The sequence below is a fragment of the Rutilus rutilus genome (genome assembly GCF_951802725.1).
Source record: "Rutilus rutilus genome assembly, chromosome: 6".
Taxonomy (NCBI): Eukaryota; Metazoa; Chordata; class Actinopteri; order Cypriniformes; family Leuciscidae; genus Rutilus; species Rutilus rutilus.
In genome coordinates, this window is record NC_140214.1 from 6,013,514 (window position 1) to 6,031,797 (window position 18,284).

The 18,284-nt window shown below is 39.6% G+C and overlaps 1 protein-coding gene across 3 annotated transcripts in view; it reads right to left on the reverse strand.

Annotated features, from left to right (window-relative positions):
- The window catches only part of pde1cb (phosphodiesterase 1C, calmodulin-dependent b), a gene marked incomplete at its 5' end in the record, with an annotated part of 99,470 nt that overhangs the window by 74,131 nt on the left and 7,055 nt on the right, over nt 1–18,284 (reverse strand). Inside the window, one exon of one of the 3 annotated variants that reach the window (XM_084411970.1) lies at nt 5,778–6,119. The exons of the other annotated variants lie outside the window; for them this stretch is intronic. Within the exon in view, the coding sequence (XP_084268096.1) occupies nt 5,778–5,862 (85 nt within the window). Of the gene's footprint in view, nt 1–5,777; nt 6,120–18,284 lie in introns of those variants that run through there. 3 annotated transcript variants of the gene reach the window in all.

The window sequence follows — 18,284 nt, forward strand, 5'->3', positions numbered from 1 at the left end:
AGAACAGTCCCCAAAATAATTCTTTTGTGATGCTTGTACTGAGAAGCACAAGCAGAGAAGCACATTTCTATTGATTATTTTTTCATTTTCATAGTTTGTTGTGGTGTTCTTTGCACGTTAAGGGTGTTCTAGGAGGTTAAACAGAGTCCAGAAAAAAAGTCAAAAAAGCCTCTCATATTTTGGACTATAGATGTTTTCTCTTGAGGAACTTTTCAGGTGTTTTATCATCCACAAGGTAAAAAATCTTTTTATAGATTTAGAATTTTTTTATGGTATGTTACATTCATCATTAGGGTGGTCCTTATTTTTAAAGTCTCCAATTGTCATGCTCTTAACCCTTTAAATTGTTCCTTTATATAAGAAAATACAGCATGCCAATTTTTATGGCAGTAACATAATAATTACTGGTAGCTCAATAGCTTTAAACTTTCTGAGATTTTGATGATTTTCGTAAAAACAGATCATTTGAATTGGTATTGTACCTGGCTAGTAAAATTCCAAAAAAAATATCCATTAAAGCATCTAATGCACCATATATTCCTAAATATGTATTTTAGATACATATCTCAGTTTACTTATAGTAGAAACTAAATCCAAATTAATCCATCCATGACCCGGTTTAGCAGATTTACCTTTCCTGGTGGAATCAATACATATTTCTATTGATGATCACCTTGGTTATTGTTTGGGTTTAGAGCACATTTTTTGGTTAAAAAAATTACATTACGTTCCTTGACATTGACCCGGAACTTTGGCCTAATCAAGCAGATTATCAGGAGGCACAGGCAACCATACATGCAATGAAAGTAGTCAATGATCACGCCGAGAGAGGACTGGCTCTGATTCAAGAATACAATGGCTATCTCACACACTCTGAAGAACAATTGCAGTTTCTCCTTCATGTGGTGGAAGATCACCGACGGATCTATCCAGACTGCAAAAAGTCAACACTGGCTGCTGAGCATCAGAAATGAGGGATTGTTGCCATTGTTGTCATGTCAGTGTTGCTCTGATTTCAATAAAATGTAGTTCATTTGCAGCAACTTTTAATATTACTTGCATATCACAATAACGCCACACAGCTTAACATAGGCAATCTTCCACATGATTGAGCTACCTCTAAATATCTTTTTTTTGTCAACATTTTTGCATATTTCTAATTTTGAAGTTAAAAGGAACAGTTTAAGAGGTTAAGACACTAACATTTTGCAAAAAAAAAAATTGGACTTGATAAGGATGGGCTGAACTCTGCATAGGGATGCACCGATATGAAAATTTGGCCAATACCGATAACCGATACTTCTTTGTATTTGAAAGCTGATAACCGATGTATTGGCCGATAAATCTAAATCCAAATTTCTTTACAATTTTTGAGAGCCTGATTCCAAAAACAAAAGTCTCACCATGTAAATCTATGACCCAAGCACACAATTATAATGTTCTTCTCAGTATTATTTATGTAGCCTACAGACTTGCACTGCACTTAACCATATTTTTCTTTTTGAAGAGATTTCAATCATATTTCAAGCATATCAAAACCATCACGGTGAACAGTGTGTGTCTGAAGTGTCTCAGCTGAAGGAAATAATCCATTAGTTATCGGCTTTAATATATCGGCCAAATTTTCTAATCAGACCGATAACGATAACATTAAATATGAACATATATCCGCTGATACCGATATGGTGGCCGATATATCGGGCTTCCCTAACTCTGCAGGATGAGTTTCAAGGCAAAGTTTAGGTTTTGTTATCATTAACTGAAATTAAAAATCTTTTTCTATAATTGAAATAAAGCTGAAATAAAATATAAAGGCAACACTATACAATAAGGTTTCATTTGTTAAGATTAGTTAACTACATTAGATAACAAACCAACAATGATCAACATCTACTAATACATTATTAAAATAAGGAAATGTATATGTTAATATTATTTAATGGACCTGAGCTAGCTAACATTAACTAACAATGAACAATTGTATTTTTATGAACTAACAACGTTTAATACATACTGTAACGAATTTCTCATTGTTACTAAATGTTAGTACGCATTAACTAATGTGACCTTATTGTAAGTGTCACCCTAAATATTAATTAGATAACTACTATTAATTTAAGACATTAATCAATAAATAAATGAAAACTGGCAACAAAATGTTGCCTTTGCAAATAACTGAAATAAGGTTAAGTACTAAAATGACAAAAAAAGCTGAAATAAATTAAAGCTTAATTTAAATATTTTTTAGAAAGCTTTTTAAATGACAAAAAAGCACAAACAAAATGACTAAAACAAACTAAAAGTATTAACATTTACTATAATAATACATCAATTATACTAAAATAACACAGACTTGAAGTTAGTGATTTAAATAAATGTCTAACCTCAAGTATAAGCAGTACCAGTAGTGCATGCATTGCATTCACATCCTTTTACAGTGCATTACTATGTCAGTGTAAACCTAGTCAGTTCACAGGTAAGTTCAAAATTCAAGAGATTATTTACATGTGTTGTAAGAGTTGCTTCTGAGCATTAATGTAAGTTGCATTGCCTGTTACAGTCAGGAAAACAAAACCAGCCTGGCTGATGCACCGGTCAATGACATTGGATTTTGAGTACATTGCTCGAGCTGAGAAAAATCAGAACATGCATTAGTGCAACACCATTTACACCACAACATCATACAACTCCCATTAAGTGTCATGACATTCTGTATCGAGACCTTAATAACGCTATGTTTCCCCAGCAGGCAAACCATTAAAAGCCCACAGAGTGACTCTGAGAGCGGAGAGGAAGTGGTCGTGTTGCTTTAGCCAATCATCATTAACGGTTCGTCATCACGCTCCACTGGACCTGATTGACAACATGTCACACAGAATGAGCTTAAAGCACACTGAGCAATTGATTGCTGGGCTGTGTAACCATGACGACAAGCAGATGTTTGAAAATGCCACGGAGTGTTGTGATGAAATGTGGATATGAGATTCCCTGCTGCGTTCTCGTGCGATGCTCAACTCGTTGGCTAGTTTATCTACAGTATTAAAAGTACGCTAGTTAAATAAACAGTTTTGCAAGTATGGAGCTTTTTTTTTTTTTTTAAATGTCCTATATAAATGCTTCAGGACAGAGACTAAAAAAATAACATCTCACACCTCTGATATTTCCATCATAACACCTTTCCTGTAAGACACCCTGTGACCGCTGTCCTCCCATGTGGGTGTGTGTTTCTCCGAAACAAACGGCTGATACACAGGACGGTGTGTCTGAGCAGGGAAAAATGTACAGTCAGATGTTTATCATCTCAAAATAGACCCCGACAAGGGGATCAGGACCAAGTTGCGAAGCATTTATTTTGTCATCATGAAGTTAATTTAGGCTAAAAATAATGTTATTATGTGAGAAGAAAGACAGTTGTGTGGATCGACGGGCAAAAATATGATTTAGTGATTATCATACCAAAATAGCGGACCAATCAGAAGCGAGTATTCTAATAAGCTGTGTAATAGAGTGCAACAGTTGCGTTCCGGAAGTAAAAACTAATTAAAAGGAAGTAAAAAAGTAAAAGAAGTGACTTTTAACAATAACTGATAAACCTTTATAGACAGACCTGTTGTGAGCGCCGAGGTTGTTAATCGATTGTATATGCTTTTGTTTATATTTTGTTTGCGTTAATTCAACTTATTTTTAAAATGACTGTTTAATAGCAAATTCTTGGTGAAAACAATGATGCTGTACAGAAAATTCTACCAATCAGAGAGCTGCAGCGAGCAAAGAGCGGCAAACCAGATCTTTAGCTCCGCCCCCTCCCACAAAGCGCTGCAAATTATGTAATCGAGTCGTCTCCCCATGCTCATAAAACATTGAAATATTTGTAAATATTTATGCATATTTTGCAATAAAATCAAACAACTTTAAATACCAGTTTTATATTTCTCCATCTTTTTTAATTCGATTATGTCATTCGTAATGCTTCATGGGATTCACGTCGTAGCTTGTAGCTGATTGGCTTGGTTCATGGCTTATAGCACTTTAACAAATACTTTTAAAAAATCCCTATGGGGAGAAATGAATGGGAAAAATACTTTGTTAAAGCGTTATAAGCCATGAACCAAGCCAATCAGCTATGATGTGAATCATAATATTACAAACTTTGATTTGAAGCAAAAAAGTATATGAAAATCGGACAAAAAGACAAAGGCAAAGAAACATAACAGCTTTAGTGAGGGAAGAACTACAATCCCATGAAGCATTATTGAATTAAAAAACAATGGAGACATAAACTACTGCTCATTTACAACTGTTGATTGTGTATATAAAAACAATTCATTTTAATTTTTATTCCTATATATATATAAAGCAACATGTGCCAAAATAGCTCTTTAGCTCCGCCCACTCCCATGAAGCACCGCAAATGACGCAAGTCGATCTCATCTCTCTACGCTCTCAAAATTTGTAAATGTATGTATATATATATATATGCATACATTTACTAATTTTGAGAGCGTAGAGAGATCGACTCGCGTCATTTGCAGTGCTTCATGGGAGTGGGCGGAGCTAAAGAGCTATTTTGGCACATGTTGCTTTTTTCCAACTCTGATTGGGGGAATTTTCTGTACAGCATCATGGGTAATGTAGTTTTTCACCAGGAATTCCACTGGAAAACATGATTATTTTAAAAATAAACTGAAATAATGCGGGCTGACGGCTTCAGCAAAAGCAAACACCATAATGGCTGCATTTTTAAGCTTTCGGACGCAGATGATGGACCCCTATTTTCCTTGTATACTAATATCTGTTAGATTGCTCTTTAATATCTCAGATGTTTCTCAGACAGCAATGAGATTAAATGGAGAACAAACTGAGACTCCTGCTGATTTTCAGATTTTCACTGAAACTCCAGTAATGATCACGTCTCTTCTAGGAAGATCGCAGCAACGTTTTAAACTGTGATCCGAAGTCTTTAATGAAGAGTCAGCTGTGTTGAATTAAAGCTGAAATAAATAATAAATAAACTTAAAATTGAAAAACTGGCAACAAAAAGTTGCCTTGGCAACTAACTGAAATAAGTTGAAGCACTAAAATTACTAAAACTAAAATAAAAAACAAATTGGTTGAATTTAAATATTAAAATAAATATATAAAAATTACAAAACTACTAAAACTTAAATGAAAACTGAAAATACAAAATAATAATATAAAATAAATTATATGCATATACATACTTAAAGTATGCAAATTAGGCATATAATACGCTAATATAAACTGTGCACCGAACAAAGTCAAATATTTATCATCACACAATTCACAAGGGAATGCGTTTCTTTTCTCACTCTGCACTCTTACTGTAAATCAACAATTTGCAGAAGACACACACCGGATTAAATGAGATCTCACTAAATTTCATATGCCATTAAAGAACACTATAGTTTAAGGTTGGTGAATGTGTTTGATTGCGTATTGTGTGTGTGTGTGTGTGTGTGTGTGTGTGTGTGTGTGTGTGTGTGTGTGTTTGCATGGTCAGGTGCATTTTACTCTGGTTGCTATGGAGTTGTGCTCACCTGAATGGGTCTTTTCAGAAATCAGACACTCTCACATCACATCCTCAAATCAACAGATCTGTGACTGTAACGTCTAAATCAAGAGCGATTCCTGGAGCACCAACACAAATGACCGTACTGATGGATTTCAGAAAGTAAAGAAGGGCTTGTCCTTAAGCAAATTTCCATCAAATCCTTATTCTGGCATCCTATGTCTGGTTTTATTGCACAGTTTCTTACCAATGGTGAAGCTGAATCCGTCGATGCTGAAAGTGGCACTTCTGCCTTTGGTGAAGCCCTTTTTCCGGGAGTCCGTTTCTGACATGTTCTCTGTATTTTGTGAGTTCTCTCTTGTTGAGTAAATCCCAAAGTTGTGCGCGAGTCGTTTGGTTCTTTTGTCTCTCAGATCTCTCTATCCTGACCTGCTCTCACAGTTCTCTCATCTCTTTTTTTTGGCTCATTGTCGTCCTCTGTCGCTCTCATTATTTTCTCTCTGGCTGAATGTGAGTCTCCTCTCAGAGCACTTAGTGTACCAATGCATATTAAAACACACTCTGCCCCTCTCATCCGCACTACAACTCCGCGTCTGTTCGATGTTCTGCGATGCACATTTGAAGGGAAAAAACGCAGCTTCCTTTTCCTTGCGTATGCGCGCGTGCGATTTTATCATCTAAACGCAATCAAACCTATTTGGAAGTGCTGGAGATTTGTTGAACACACTCCCAGAAATGTGTCTAGCTGGGCCAAGGCCGTGAGGTTTATGTTATCTATTTTGGTGAAGCATGAATCATTCAATTCTATTCAAAGACAGAATATAAAACTATTGAGACGAGCAGACAGGTGGAGGCCGAGCTGAAATAATAGCTGGAGTTTTGGAGCTTTGATCTTTTTGTCTCTGTGTAATCACAGTGGGATGGGTGAACTCAAACCCCCGAGGATTCGGTGACGGTTTAATACGTTACTGTCTCACGTCTGAGGGAATGATTAGAGAGCAGAAGACAAGCAGAAAGCTCCTTCACCAGCTCCAAGTCACAGACTAATTAAATAATGAAAAAAAAAAAAAAAAAAAAAGAATTAAACCAGTACAAACCTGTTACTTGGTTAACGGTATGTTATCTTAAATGGTAAGAATTATATTAGGTATATAACTATACTTACAGTATTTTGCACTAAATGTAAATGGACTTTAATTAAATAATAAAATATTATTTTAAAAAAATGCCAAATAAAAACTGAAATTGTGTCATTTTAAAAAGTGTGTGTGTGTGTGTGTGTGTGTGGTTATGTGTGTGTGTAGTCTTATCATTAATAATTATGTTTAATATTAAAATTATGGTGATTTTTTTTATATTGATCTAAATATAAATTAAATGTATATATAATTTACCCGTAATTAAATAATACAATATTATATAATAAATTGCAATTGTATAATAAATTGTGTATATATATATATATATATATATATACACACACAGTGGGTACGGAAAGTATTCAGACCCCCTTAAATTTTTCACCCTTTATTATATTGCAGCCATTTGCTAAAATCATTTTAAGTTAATTTTTTTTTCCTCGTTATTGTACACACAGCACCCCATATTGACAGAAAAACACAGAATTGTTGACATTTTTGCACATTTATTAAAAAAGAAAAACTGAAATATCACATGGTCCTAAGTATTCAGACCCTTTGCTCAGTATTTAGTAGAAGCACCCTTTTGATCTAATACAGCCATGAGTCTTTTTGGGAAAGATGCAACAAGTTTTTCACACCTGGATTTGGGTATCCTCTGCCATTCCTCCTTGCAGATCCTCTCCAGTTCTGTCAAGTTGGATGGTAAACATTGGTGGACAGCCATTTTCAGGTCTCTCCAGAAATGCTCAATTGGGTTTAAGTCAGGGCTCTGGCTGGGCCATTCAGGAACAGTCACGGAGTTGTTGTGAAGCCACTCCTTCGTTATTTTAGCTGTGTGCTTAGGGTCATTGTCTTGTTGGAAGGTGAACCTTCAGCCCAGTCTGAGGTCCAGAGCACTCTGGAGAAGGTTTTCGTCCAGGATATCCCTGTACTTGGCTGCAATCATCTTTCCCTCGATTGCAACCAATCGTCCTGTCCCTGCAGCTGAAAAACACCCCCACAGCATGATGCTGCCACCACCATGCATCACTGTTGAGACTGTATTGGACAGGTGATGAGCAGTGCCTGGTTTACTCCACACATACCGCTTAGAATTAAGGCCAAAAAGTTCTATCTTGGTCTCATCAGACCAAAGAATCTTATTTATCACCATCTTGGAGTCCTTCAGGTGTGCTTTCATGTGTCTTGCACTGAGGAGAGGCTTCTGTCGGGCCACTCTGCCATAAAGTCCCGACTGGTGGATGGCTGCAGTGATGGTTGACTTACTTTGGGTTCTTCTTTACCTCTCTCACCAAGGCTCTTCTCCCCCGATAGCTCAGTTTGGCCGGACGGCCAGCTCTAGGAAGGGTTCTGGTCGTCCCAAACGTCTTCCATTTAAGGATTATGGAGGCCACTGTGCTCTTAGGAACCTTAAGTGCAGCAGAAATTTTTTTGTAACCTTGGCCAGATCTGTGCCTTGCCACAATTCTGTCTCTGAGCTCTTCAGGCAGTTCCTTTGACCTCATGATTCTCATTTGCTCTGACATGCACTCTGTGAGCTGTAAGGTCTTATATAGACAGGTGTGTGACTTTCCTAATCAAGTCCAATCAGTATAATCAAACACAGCTGGACTCAAATGAAGGTGTAGAACCATCTCAAGGATGATCAGAAGAAATGGACAGCACCTGAGTTAAATATATGAGTGTCACAGCAAAGGGTCTGAATACTTAGGACCATGTGATATTTCAGTTTTTCTTTAATAAATGTGCAAAAATGTCAACAATTCTGTGTTTTTCTGTCAATATGGGGAGCTGTGTGTACAATAATGAGCACAAAAAATGAACTTAAATGATTTTAGCTAATGGCTGCAATATAACAAAGAGTGAAAAATGTAAGGGGGTCTGAATACTTTCCGTACCCACTGTATATATATATATATATCACACATTTCAAAATACATAAATACATAAAATGTATACACTAGCAATCAAACATATTTTTTAAATATATAAATACTTTTACTCAGCAAGGATGCATTAAATTGATCAAAAGTGACAGTAAAAACTTTTACAATGTTATAAAAATCTAAAATATTTTAAAATAAATGCTGTTCTTTTGAACTTATTCATCAAAGAATCATGAAAAAGTGTCACATTTTCCACAAAAATATGAAGTGTCACAACTGTTTTCAACATTGCGCAAGAAACATTTATGATTATTACCAGTCATATTTCAGTCATGTGACACTGAAGACTTGAGTTATGATGCTGAAAATTCAGCTTTGATCACAGGAATAAATTACATTTTAACATATTTTAAAACAGTTTATTTTAAATTGTATATTTTTAAAATGTATTTGTTGATTATTGATTAAAATTGATTAAATAAATGCAGCCTTGGTGACCATAAGAGACTACTTTCAAAAGTTAACATTTTGAATGGTAATTTATACACAATGTAGAATAGAATAGAATAGAATAGAATAGAATAGAATAGAATAGAATAGAATAGAATAGAATAGAATAGAATAGAATAGAATAAAATACTGCTGGTGGAATATATTTCCTTGATTTTACAGTAGAGCATTTTAGGGTTCAGTCAGACTCAAGACTATCTTGGCAACTTCTATGGGATCAAACTAGCAGCTTGCAGTCACCATTGAATCCTCTGAGCATTAACCAGTATGCAACACCACCCACCAAATAAATAAATAAATATAAACAGTGGAGATTATGAATTTGATTCTACTATTTCATGCATTAGAGAGTCTACATTTGAGAAACTGTCCATCCTCGGGCAAAATAAGATATTATTCATAGCTTTATTGAAGGAATATGAAGATGTTTCAGTGTGCTAATATTCTCTGTTTAGATTCTTCTAGTGTCAAGCAAACCTCGTCAGGTCTTCCCTCAAAGAGCTTTAATGAGCTTTCAGACAGTCATTACAGAAGTACTGTGGTTGTTTGTGTGCTTGTGCGTGAGGTCAGCTCCTCATGTATATGATGTCTCTATTGTGAATGCTGGTCACTAGGCAACCAACCAAGGCTTTTTTCCCACTGCAATAAAGAGATCCTGAGGTTAATGTAATGCAACGAAATGGGCAAAAGCTGGAGCTCATGTTCATTGTCACTCGTCTCTGAGGGAACATATAGAATATACAGTAACTGTTTATATTATTTACAGCATATTCAGTTTGCATATTCAATATGCATTTTAAGGTTTTAACAATGAAAACAAACATTAAATCTATACTACCTTGACTTTTATAAATCACAAGGTTTATAATGTGCAGTATGAAAGATAAATATTCCTTTTGAAATATGCTAGAAACAATTATCTTGTTTGAATTAGAAAAAAAAAATGATCTAAAAAATAACAGAGGAGCGGATGGAAAACGTCTCAGGTTTCGACTGTAACCTATGTTCCCTGAGAACAGGGAACGAGACACTACGTCAGAATGACGCTATGGGGAACGCCTCAGGCGTGACAGGTATCTGAAATAAATATCAACTCACGTCAATTATGTTGACCGGCGACAGCCCGTGAATCATCAGCTTGATTGATTAACGCGCAACCTGGATGTATAAAGGGAAGCCTTGCATACATGACAACATCCTATCGTCTGAAGGGACTGTTGCAGGCAGGCCCCGAGGCATGGCAGGAAGACGTAGTGTCTCGTTCCCTGTTCTCAGGGAACATAGGTTACAGTCGTAACCTGAGACGTTCCCTTTCGAAAGGGAACTCTACACTACGTCAGAATGACGCTATGGGGAACGATATACCAACGCCACCATGCTGAGGGGAGTGCATGCCCAAAGGCAGTGACAACTGTCCGAACCAGTAATTCAGAAAACACTGGAACCACTCACCCTTAGGTCACATCGGGCTGTCAGTGACAGCACTCCCTACCGGTCATCACCCAAGCTAATGAACCAAGAAACCGCCAGAACATAGTTAATGGGGGGTATATCTGGGCCAGCTCAAAGGCTTAGGACCACAGCTTCCAAAAGAAGGGGTCCCTTCTAGGGAGTGTGGCTAGGGGGCCCAAGGGACTCCCAGCCAGTCACTATTCAGGGGAGCGTGCCACCTGAAATACCACCAGGCAGGCCTGACCTGGTGTCACTACATAAGACACTAGAGTCTGGCCACTTCCTGTCTGTCTGAAGACAGAGCCTCTGGACACTTGCCTTAAGAAGGCATCCAACCCGAGGGACTGCAAAACAGGCAGTGAACCACTCAGCCCGGATCTCAGAGACGGGAAACCCTGGAGAGTATGACTCAGCATAGTGCTTTACAACCCTTGCCAGCGAGGGGAGTCTCTCTACTCGATCCATGGATCTACCCAGTGTTTGTGTTTCAAAACACTGAGGAGGCCTGTGAGGGCCTAAAGGGAGCTACCTCCAGGAAGGCCTGGTAGGACCTCTAACCTGGCGACCACAACATGGGGGAGCTTGTATTCAACCACAATATGTGGGAGCTTACCTTCAGGAAGGCCGGTGAGGCCTCTGACCTGGCAACCACAACATGTGGGAGCTCATATTAGGAAGGCCGGTGAGGCCTCTAACCTGGTGACCACAGCATGTGGGAGCTCCTATCAGGAAGGCCGGTGAGGCCTCTAACCTGGCGACCACAACATGTGGGAGCTCATATCAGGAAGGCCGGTGAGGCCTCTAACCTGGTGACCACAGCATGTGGGAGCTCCTATCAGGAAGGCCGGTGAGGCCTCTAACCTGGCGACCACGTCATGTGGGAGCTCATATCAGGAAGGCCGGTGAGGCCTCTAACCTGGCGACCACAGGATGTGGGAGCTCACTTTCAGAAAGGGAATAAAGCGTACAGCGCACAACCCTTACCATAAAAAATGGAAATAGAAAGTACATGAAAGAAAGTGCATGTACTTAGCCATTCTGAACCCAAGAAGGCCTGATGAGGCCTCTAACCTGGCGACCACAGCATGTGGGAGCTCATACTCGGGAAGGCCGGTGAGGCCTGTAACACGGTGACCACAGTGTGTGGGAGCTCATCAGAATGTGGAAGTTAGCTAGAGAAAAACATCTGTCGTAATAAAGTGACGACAGGAAGTATCTAGAATGGGACCCGAAGTGAAAGACCAGGGTCTGAGCCACATAGGAAGGGACAGAAGCGATACGCGCATGACCCTTACCATAGAAAATGGATAGAAAATACAGTATGTGTGAGCCCACATTCGGGAAGGCCGGATGAGGCCTGTAACCTGACATGTAAAAGCTCAAACCCAGGAAGGCCTGGTGAGGCCTGTAACCAGGGAACCACCGTACGTGTGAACCTATAATCAGGAAAGCCAGAAGAAGCCTGCAACCTGATAGACACAATACGTGGGAGTTCTCATTCAGTAAGGCCTGGTGAGGCCTGCCACCTGACATGAAAGAACTCATAACCAGGAAGGCCGCAGAGGCCTAAAGCCTGGTGACCACTAATTGTGGAAGGTTAAAACTCAGGAAGGCCGGTGAGGCCTGTGACCTAACGACCACCGCACGTGGGAGCTCAAATTCAAGAAGGCCTGGTGAGGCCTATAACTTGATAATCACAGTAAGTGGAGCTCACAGCATGTAGGAGCTCACATTCAGGAAGGCCGGCGAGGCCTGTAACCTGACATGTGAAGACTCCTAACCAAGAAGGCCTGGTGAGGCCTATAACCTGGCGACTACAGTATGTGGGATTTTTTTCTCATATACAACCACAGTATGTGGGAGCTCATACTCAGAAAGGCCTGGTGAGGCCTCTGACCTGATAACCACAGAATGTGGGAGCTCATAACCAGGAAGGCCAGATGAGGCCTGTAACCTGATGACCACAGTATGTAGGAGCTCACATTCAGGAAGGCCGGTGAGGCCTGTAACCTGACATGTGGAGGCTCTTAACCAAGAAGGCCTGGTAAGGCCTATAACCTGGCGACTATAGTATGTGGGAGCTCATATACAACCACAGCATGGGGGGAACTCATACTCAGGAAGGCCGGTGAGGCCTCTAACCTGGCGACCACAGCATGTGGGAGCTCAAATCAGGAAGGCCTAGTGAGGCCTCTGACCTGATAACCATATAACATGGGAGCTCATATTCACCACAGTATGTGGGAGCTCACATTCAGGAAGGCCAGTGAGGCCTGTAACCTAACATGTGGAGGCTCGTAACCAGGAAGGCCTGGTGAGGCCAATAACCTGGCAACTACAGTATGTGGGAGCTCATATTCAACCACAGTATGTGGGAGCTCATACTCAGGAAGGCCTAGTGAGGCCTGTGACCTGACAACCACAGCATGTGGGAGCTCATATTCAACCAAAATATGTGGAAGCTCTCATTCAGGAAGGCCTGGTGAGGCCTAAAACTTGATAACCACAGAATGTGGGAGCTCATATTCAACCACAGTATGTGAGAGCTATACTCAGGAAGGCCTAGTGAGGCCTATGACCTGATAACCACAGTATGTGGGAGCTCATATTCAAGAAGGCCTGGTGAGGCCTAAAACTTGATAACCACAGAATGTGGGAGCTCATATTAAACCACAGTATGTTGGAGCTCATAATCAAGAAGGCCTGGTAAGGCCTATAACTTGATAACCACAGTAAGTGGAAGCTCACAGTATGTAGGAGCTCACATTCAGGAAGGCCGGTGCGGCCCGAAACCTGACATGTGAAAAACTCCTAACCAAGAAGGCCTGGTGAGGCCTATAACCTGGCGACTACAGTATGTGGGAGCTCATAACCAGGAAGGCTGGATGAGGCCTGTAACCTGATGACCACAGTATGTGGGAGCTCACATTCAGGAAGGCCGGGTGAGGCCTGCAACCTGACATGTAGAAGCCCATCACCAGGAAGGCCGGTGAGGCCTGTAACCTGGCGCCACAGTATGTGGGAGCTCATAACCAGGAAGGCCTGGCGAGGCCTGTAACGTGGCGACCACCGTGTATGGGAGCTCATATTCAGGAAGGCCTAGAAAGGCCTGTAACCTGATATCCCAGTATGTGGGAGCTCATAACCAGGAAGGCCGGATGAGGCCTGTAACCTGGCGACCACAGTATGTGGGAGCTCATAACCAGGAAGGCCTGATGAGGCCTGTAACCTGATTACCACAGTATGTGGGAGCTCACATTCAGGAAGGCCGGTGAGGCCTGTAACCTGACATGTGGAAGCTCATAACCAGGAAGGCCTGGTGAGGCCTATAACCTGGCAACTACAGTATGTGGGAGCTCATTTTCAAGAAGGCCTGGTGAGGCCTCTGACCTGATAACCACAGTATGTGGGAGCTCATATTCAACCACAGTATGTGGGAGCTCATTTTCAGGAAGGCCTAGTGAGGCCTATGACCGGATAACCACATTATATGGGAGCTATATTCAAGAAGGCCTGGAGCGGCCTATAACTTGATAACCACAGTATGTGGGAGCTCATATTCAGGAAGGCCTAGTGAGGCCTATGACCTGATAACCATAATATGTGGGAGCTCATTTAACCATAGTATGTGGAAGCTCATATTCAGGAAGGCCTAGTGAGGCCTATAACCTGATAACCACATTACTCCTTGACAGTCAATTCCTGGGAGCTCACCTCAGGGAGGCCCAAGCACTGTCCGGTTGCAAAATGGGGACTGTCTGGTCAAGGAGGCCTGTTAAGACCTACTACCTGACCATCGAAAAAATCTTTAGATTTACTCCCATAACATTTTGCCCCAGACTCTAAAACAGGAGATGTGGTCTGAAAAGAAACAGAAATATGTTAATTTCACATTTTACAAAAAGACCAGAATTACACCTGCTCTTTTTGTTCACTGCTCATTTTTCAATTAAAATGCAGCCAAAAACACTGGGTAACGCGATCTGGATGATAGGCTGAATTACTAAATATCTAACTTCTTAAAAGTCAGATAATATTCCATCATTTTAATTCATAGAATTAAATGCAGCCAACTCACCAGACAATACTGTTTTAACATTTATACGTTCTCGTAATCTACACACTGCCTCGGCAAGCGCGAGAAAAGAGCCGTTAAAAAATATTTGGCTTTCATCCCTCGAGAAGAAAGTCAACAGTTGCGAGGTTGAAACATCCGACAGCGCACGGATTTTTTTCTTTCTCACGCGCGCCGAGATATTTCTTAATGAACACTGCCAGCACCCTCAGGAACTGACTGTGAACGCCTCGTACCCAAACAGTATTGTTTCACAGATCGCACGCACCACAGCTCAGATGCTGAACCCTCCTCCCTCGAGAAAAGGGTCCGCGAAAGCGGAGCATTTTTAAATAAAAAACGCTCACAGTTTGCACAAGAGGCTCTCGAGAGCCTCCCGCGCGCTTCAGCGATATTCTCAATACAGACAAACAGTCCCTGAAGACGAAAAGATGTTGTCATGTATGCAAGGCTTCCCTTTATACATCCAGGTTGCGCGTTAATCAATCAAGCTGATGATTCACGGGCTGTCGCCGGTCAACATAATTGACGTGAGTTGATATTTATTTCAGACACCTGTCACGCCTGAGGCGTTCCCCATAGCGTCATTCTGACGTAGTGTAGAGTTCCCTTTCGAAAGGGAACTCGAGTTAGATAAGAGAGCTCAGTTGCTTTAATGGTCTGGAAGAGTTTACTGCACATTTCAAAATATAAAGATTGTCATTTTTTTAAAGAAAATTGCTCTTCAAGAGAAAGTGCTCTTAAAAAGTTTTTTTGTTGTTGTTGTTGTTGTTTTTTTGCCATAAGCTATTGCTATCTCTTTAAGTTTGATTATATAAAAGTAGTCAAGTCAAGTCACCTTTATTTATATGAGGCTTTATACTAGTGCTGCACGATTAATCGTATCGCAATCGCAATCGCGATGTCAAGCCTACGCGATTATATGACGCAAAATGCTGCGATTTTATATTAAATAAACAAATTAGCGCTGTTAACGCACTTATTAATGCAAAAATGCTTTTAAACCATTCATGCGCGATAAGACATAAAAGAACGAGCCGCCTGTGAAAGTCCTCCTGACACACACACACATGTACACACACACACACACACAGATAGACGCGCGCCAGTATCAAGTTCTCTTTCGCGGTAGAACGAACAACACACATGTATGCCAAAATGAACGCGCTGCCTGTGAATGTCCTGACTGTGACAGACAGAAAGACTCGCGCTAATATCGTGCGTGCGCACAAAACAGCATGCCAGAATACAGTTATCTTTCGAGCTTGAACGAACAATAACACACACAATTATGCAAAAATGTCTTTTTGTCAATGTGTCTAACATAAGAGTAGTCTTATGATGAACACGAAGAGTTGTGATGATAACTCGTGAAAGAATGAGGCGCGTGTGTGAGATCCGCGTCTCTGACAGCGGCTGGTCTTAAAGGGACAGTACAGTAGCCACTAATTACATCTGTTGCTAAAGTTATTCTTTTTTTCTTTTTTTTTTTCAATTTCTTTTTTATTATTATTATTTTTCTTTAACCTGACATGTATGGTTATATGTACTCTTGTATGTAAATTATGTTTTGTTCTTGTTAAAATGCAAAAAAAAAAAAAAAAAAAAAAAATCTGTCGCTAAAGTTAATCAAAGAACAAAGGGAACAGAGAAAAACACTCACTGCTCTTGACTAAAGAACTTTTTTCTTTAGGCTGATTATCACTAATCTGTGTGTGCATTTATTTTCCTTGAGAACCAAGCAAGTTGACTCATGAAACCATTTGTTTATTATATCGCATATCGCAATCGTAATCGCAATATTGACCTCAATTATCGCAATATGACATTTTCCCCAAATCGTGCAGCCCTACTTTATACAATACTTGTTGCTTTAAAGCAGATTTACAGTGATAAACAGGAAAAAGATTCAATGATGCAAACAGTTCATTTCATCTATAAAGCAGCTCTAAAAGAAAATAGTGTCATTGTTCCGCTGAAATCAGTTCAGTGTTGATTCAGTTCTGTTGTAAAGATCAATTATTACATTAATTCAGTGATGTCATCGTCCGGCTGAGTTCAGTTCTCAAACAATAGCAATCAATAATATTCTTAAATATTAAGTGTAAAACGTAACCTGAATCTGAATATAATATCCAACATCAGCTGATATATATCCAGCAAACTATTTGTCCAATGACTGCAGCATACCTCAGTCATTAAGCTTATGGTTAATCAGCATTTATGTTATTTAAACCTTTTTTAATTCATTTCTTTCAGTGTCGTGTGGCCAAATTCTTTGCTAAATAAAAAGTAAAACAGTAAAAAAATAAAAGGTTATTCCACTGTTCTTTAGCTTAGAGGCTCTCAATGGTTTTGCTTAAAGATTTTGATCATTTCTAACGTGATGGATGGATGGATATCCCTCATCTGACCACAAGAGGGCGACACAACACCCTTAAGGATGATGGAGGATCGTCAGAGTCTACAAATATTGACGCTCCAGCGCCTCTCCGCTTCTTCCTGATTATGATACATAAATGTGAACATCAGTCTTGAACAACAGTGCGATCTGAGACTGTTCTGAGCTGTTCCCGCGCCTGTTGCCGTGGCGACGTACAGCGCGTGCTCTCTGTGATTCCCACATGCTGAGGTCGATGATGTCACAGATAGATAGATAGATAGATAGATAGATAGATAGATAGATAGATAGATAGATAGATAGATAGATAGATAGATAGATAGATAGATAGATAGATAGATAGATACTAGCTTTAAATCGCGAACCGGATTTGTTTGCATCCTGAATAGTTTTCAGTTCAGGAAAATCCTTTAGTAGCTATTTATAATTGAATATGATAATGCAATGGGGGAGTATTTGAGGGGCCTGATCATGCCAAATATATTATGCTACCAGTAAAAAGTGGTATTATTTTTAAACATATCTAGTCAGTGACAGAGTGCAAGCATATTCGTCTAAAATAATTCTGTATTTTCAGCTTCAGAATCATGAATATTGTTATTCTGGTGTCTCCATTGTCCTGTAGGCCTACATTGGGTTTCCAGCACCAAGTCCAAGCCTATTCATTTACACCCACAATGTAATATAAAATGTATCATTTTAATCAACAGTGCATTTTTTGTTAACCTTTTATCATATGTCTTGGAGTATCGCAATAATATCGTATGTATCATGAGTTCAGTATCGTGATGTATCGAATCATGTCATGAGGGTATCGTTACACACCCCTAAAAAACACTAAAATAGTGCATCTCAACACATGTGTGCCACAGGATGACTTAAAGGGGTCATAGACTGGATTTTTTATTTTTTTTTATAATGTTTCCTGGGGTGCCCTTAATAATGTTAGTATGATTTTAACATCAACAATTGTCATAATTTATAAATAAAAGGCATTTTTCCAAGCCTGATTTTAGCCTTTGGTTTTAAGGGGCGTGTCTGCTGTGAGACTTCAGTGTAAACGCCCACTGCTGTGATTGGCTGACATGTTTGTATATGAAATAGCTGGTATAACGTGGAACTCTCTCTAAAACTTTTAGCCTTCTACGTTTTTACTATTACAGCTATCGAGATTAAGGAATCGTGAAAAGTATTGATCATAATGATCTATTCCCATCACATGAAACGTTGCAGTGATGAGCATTGAGCAGATGGCAGACAGTCTGTTGATCGCGTATGAAATTACACC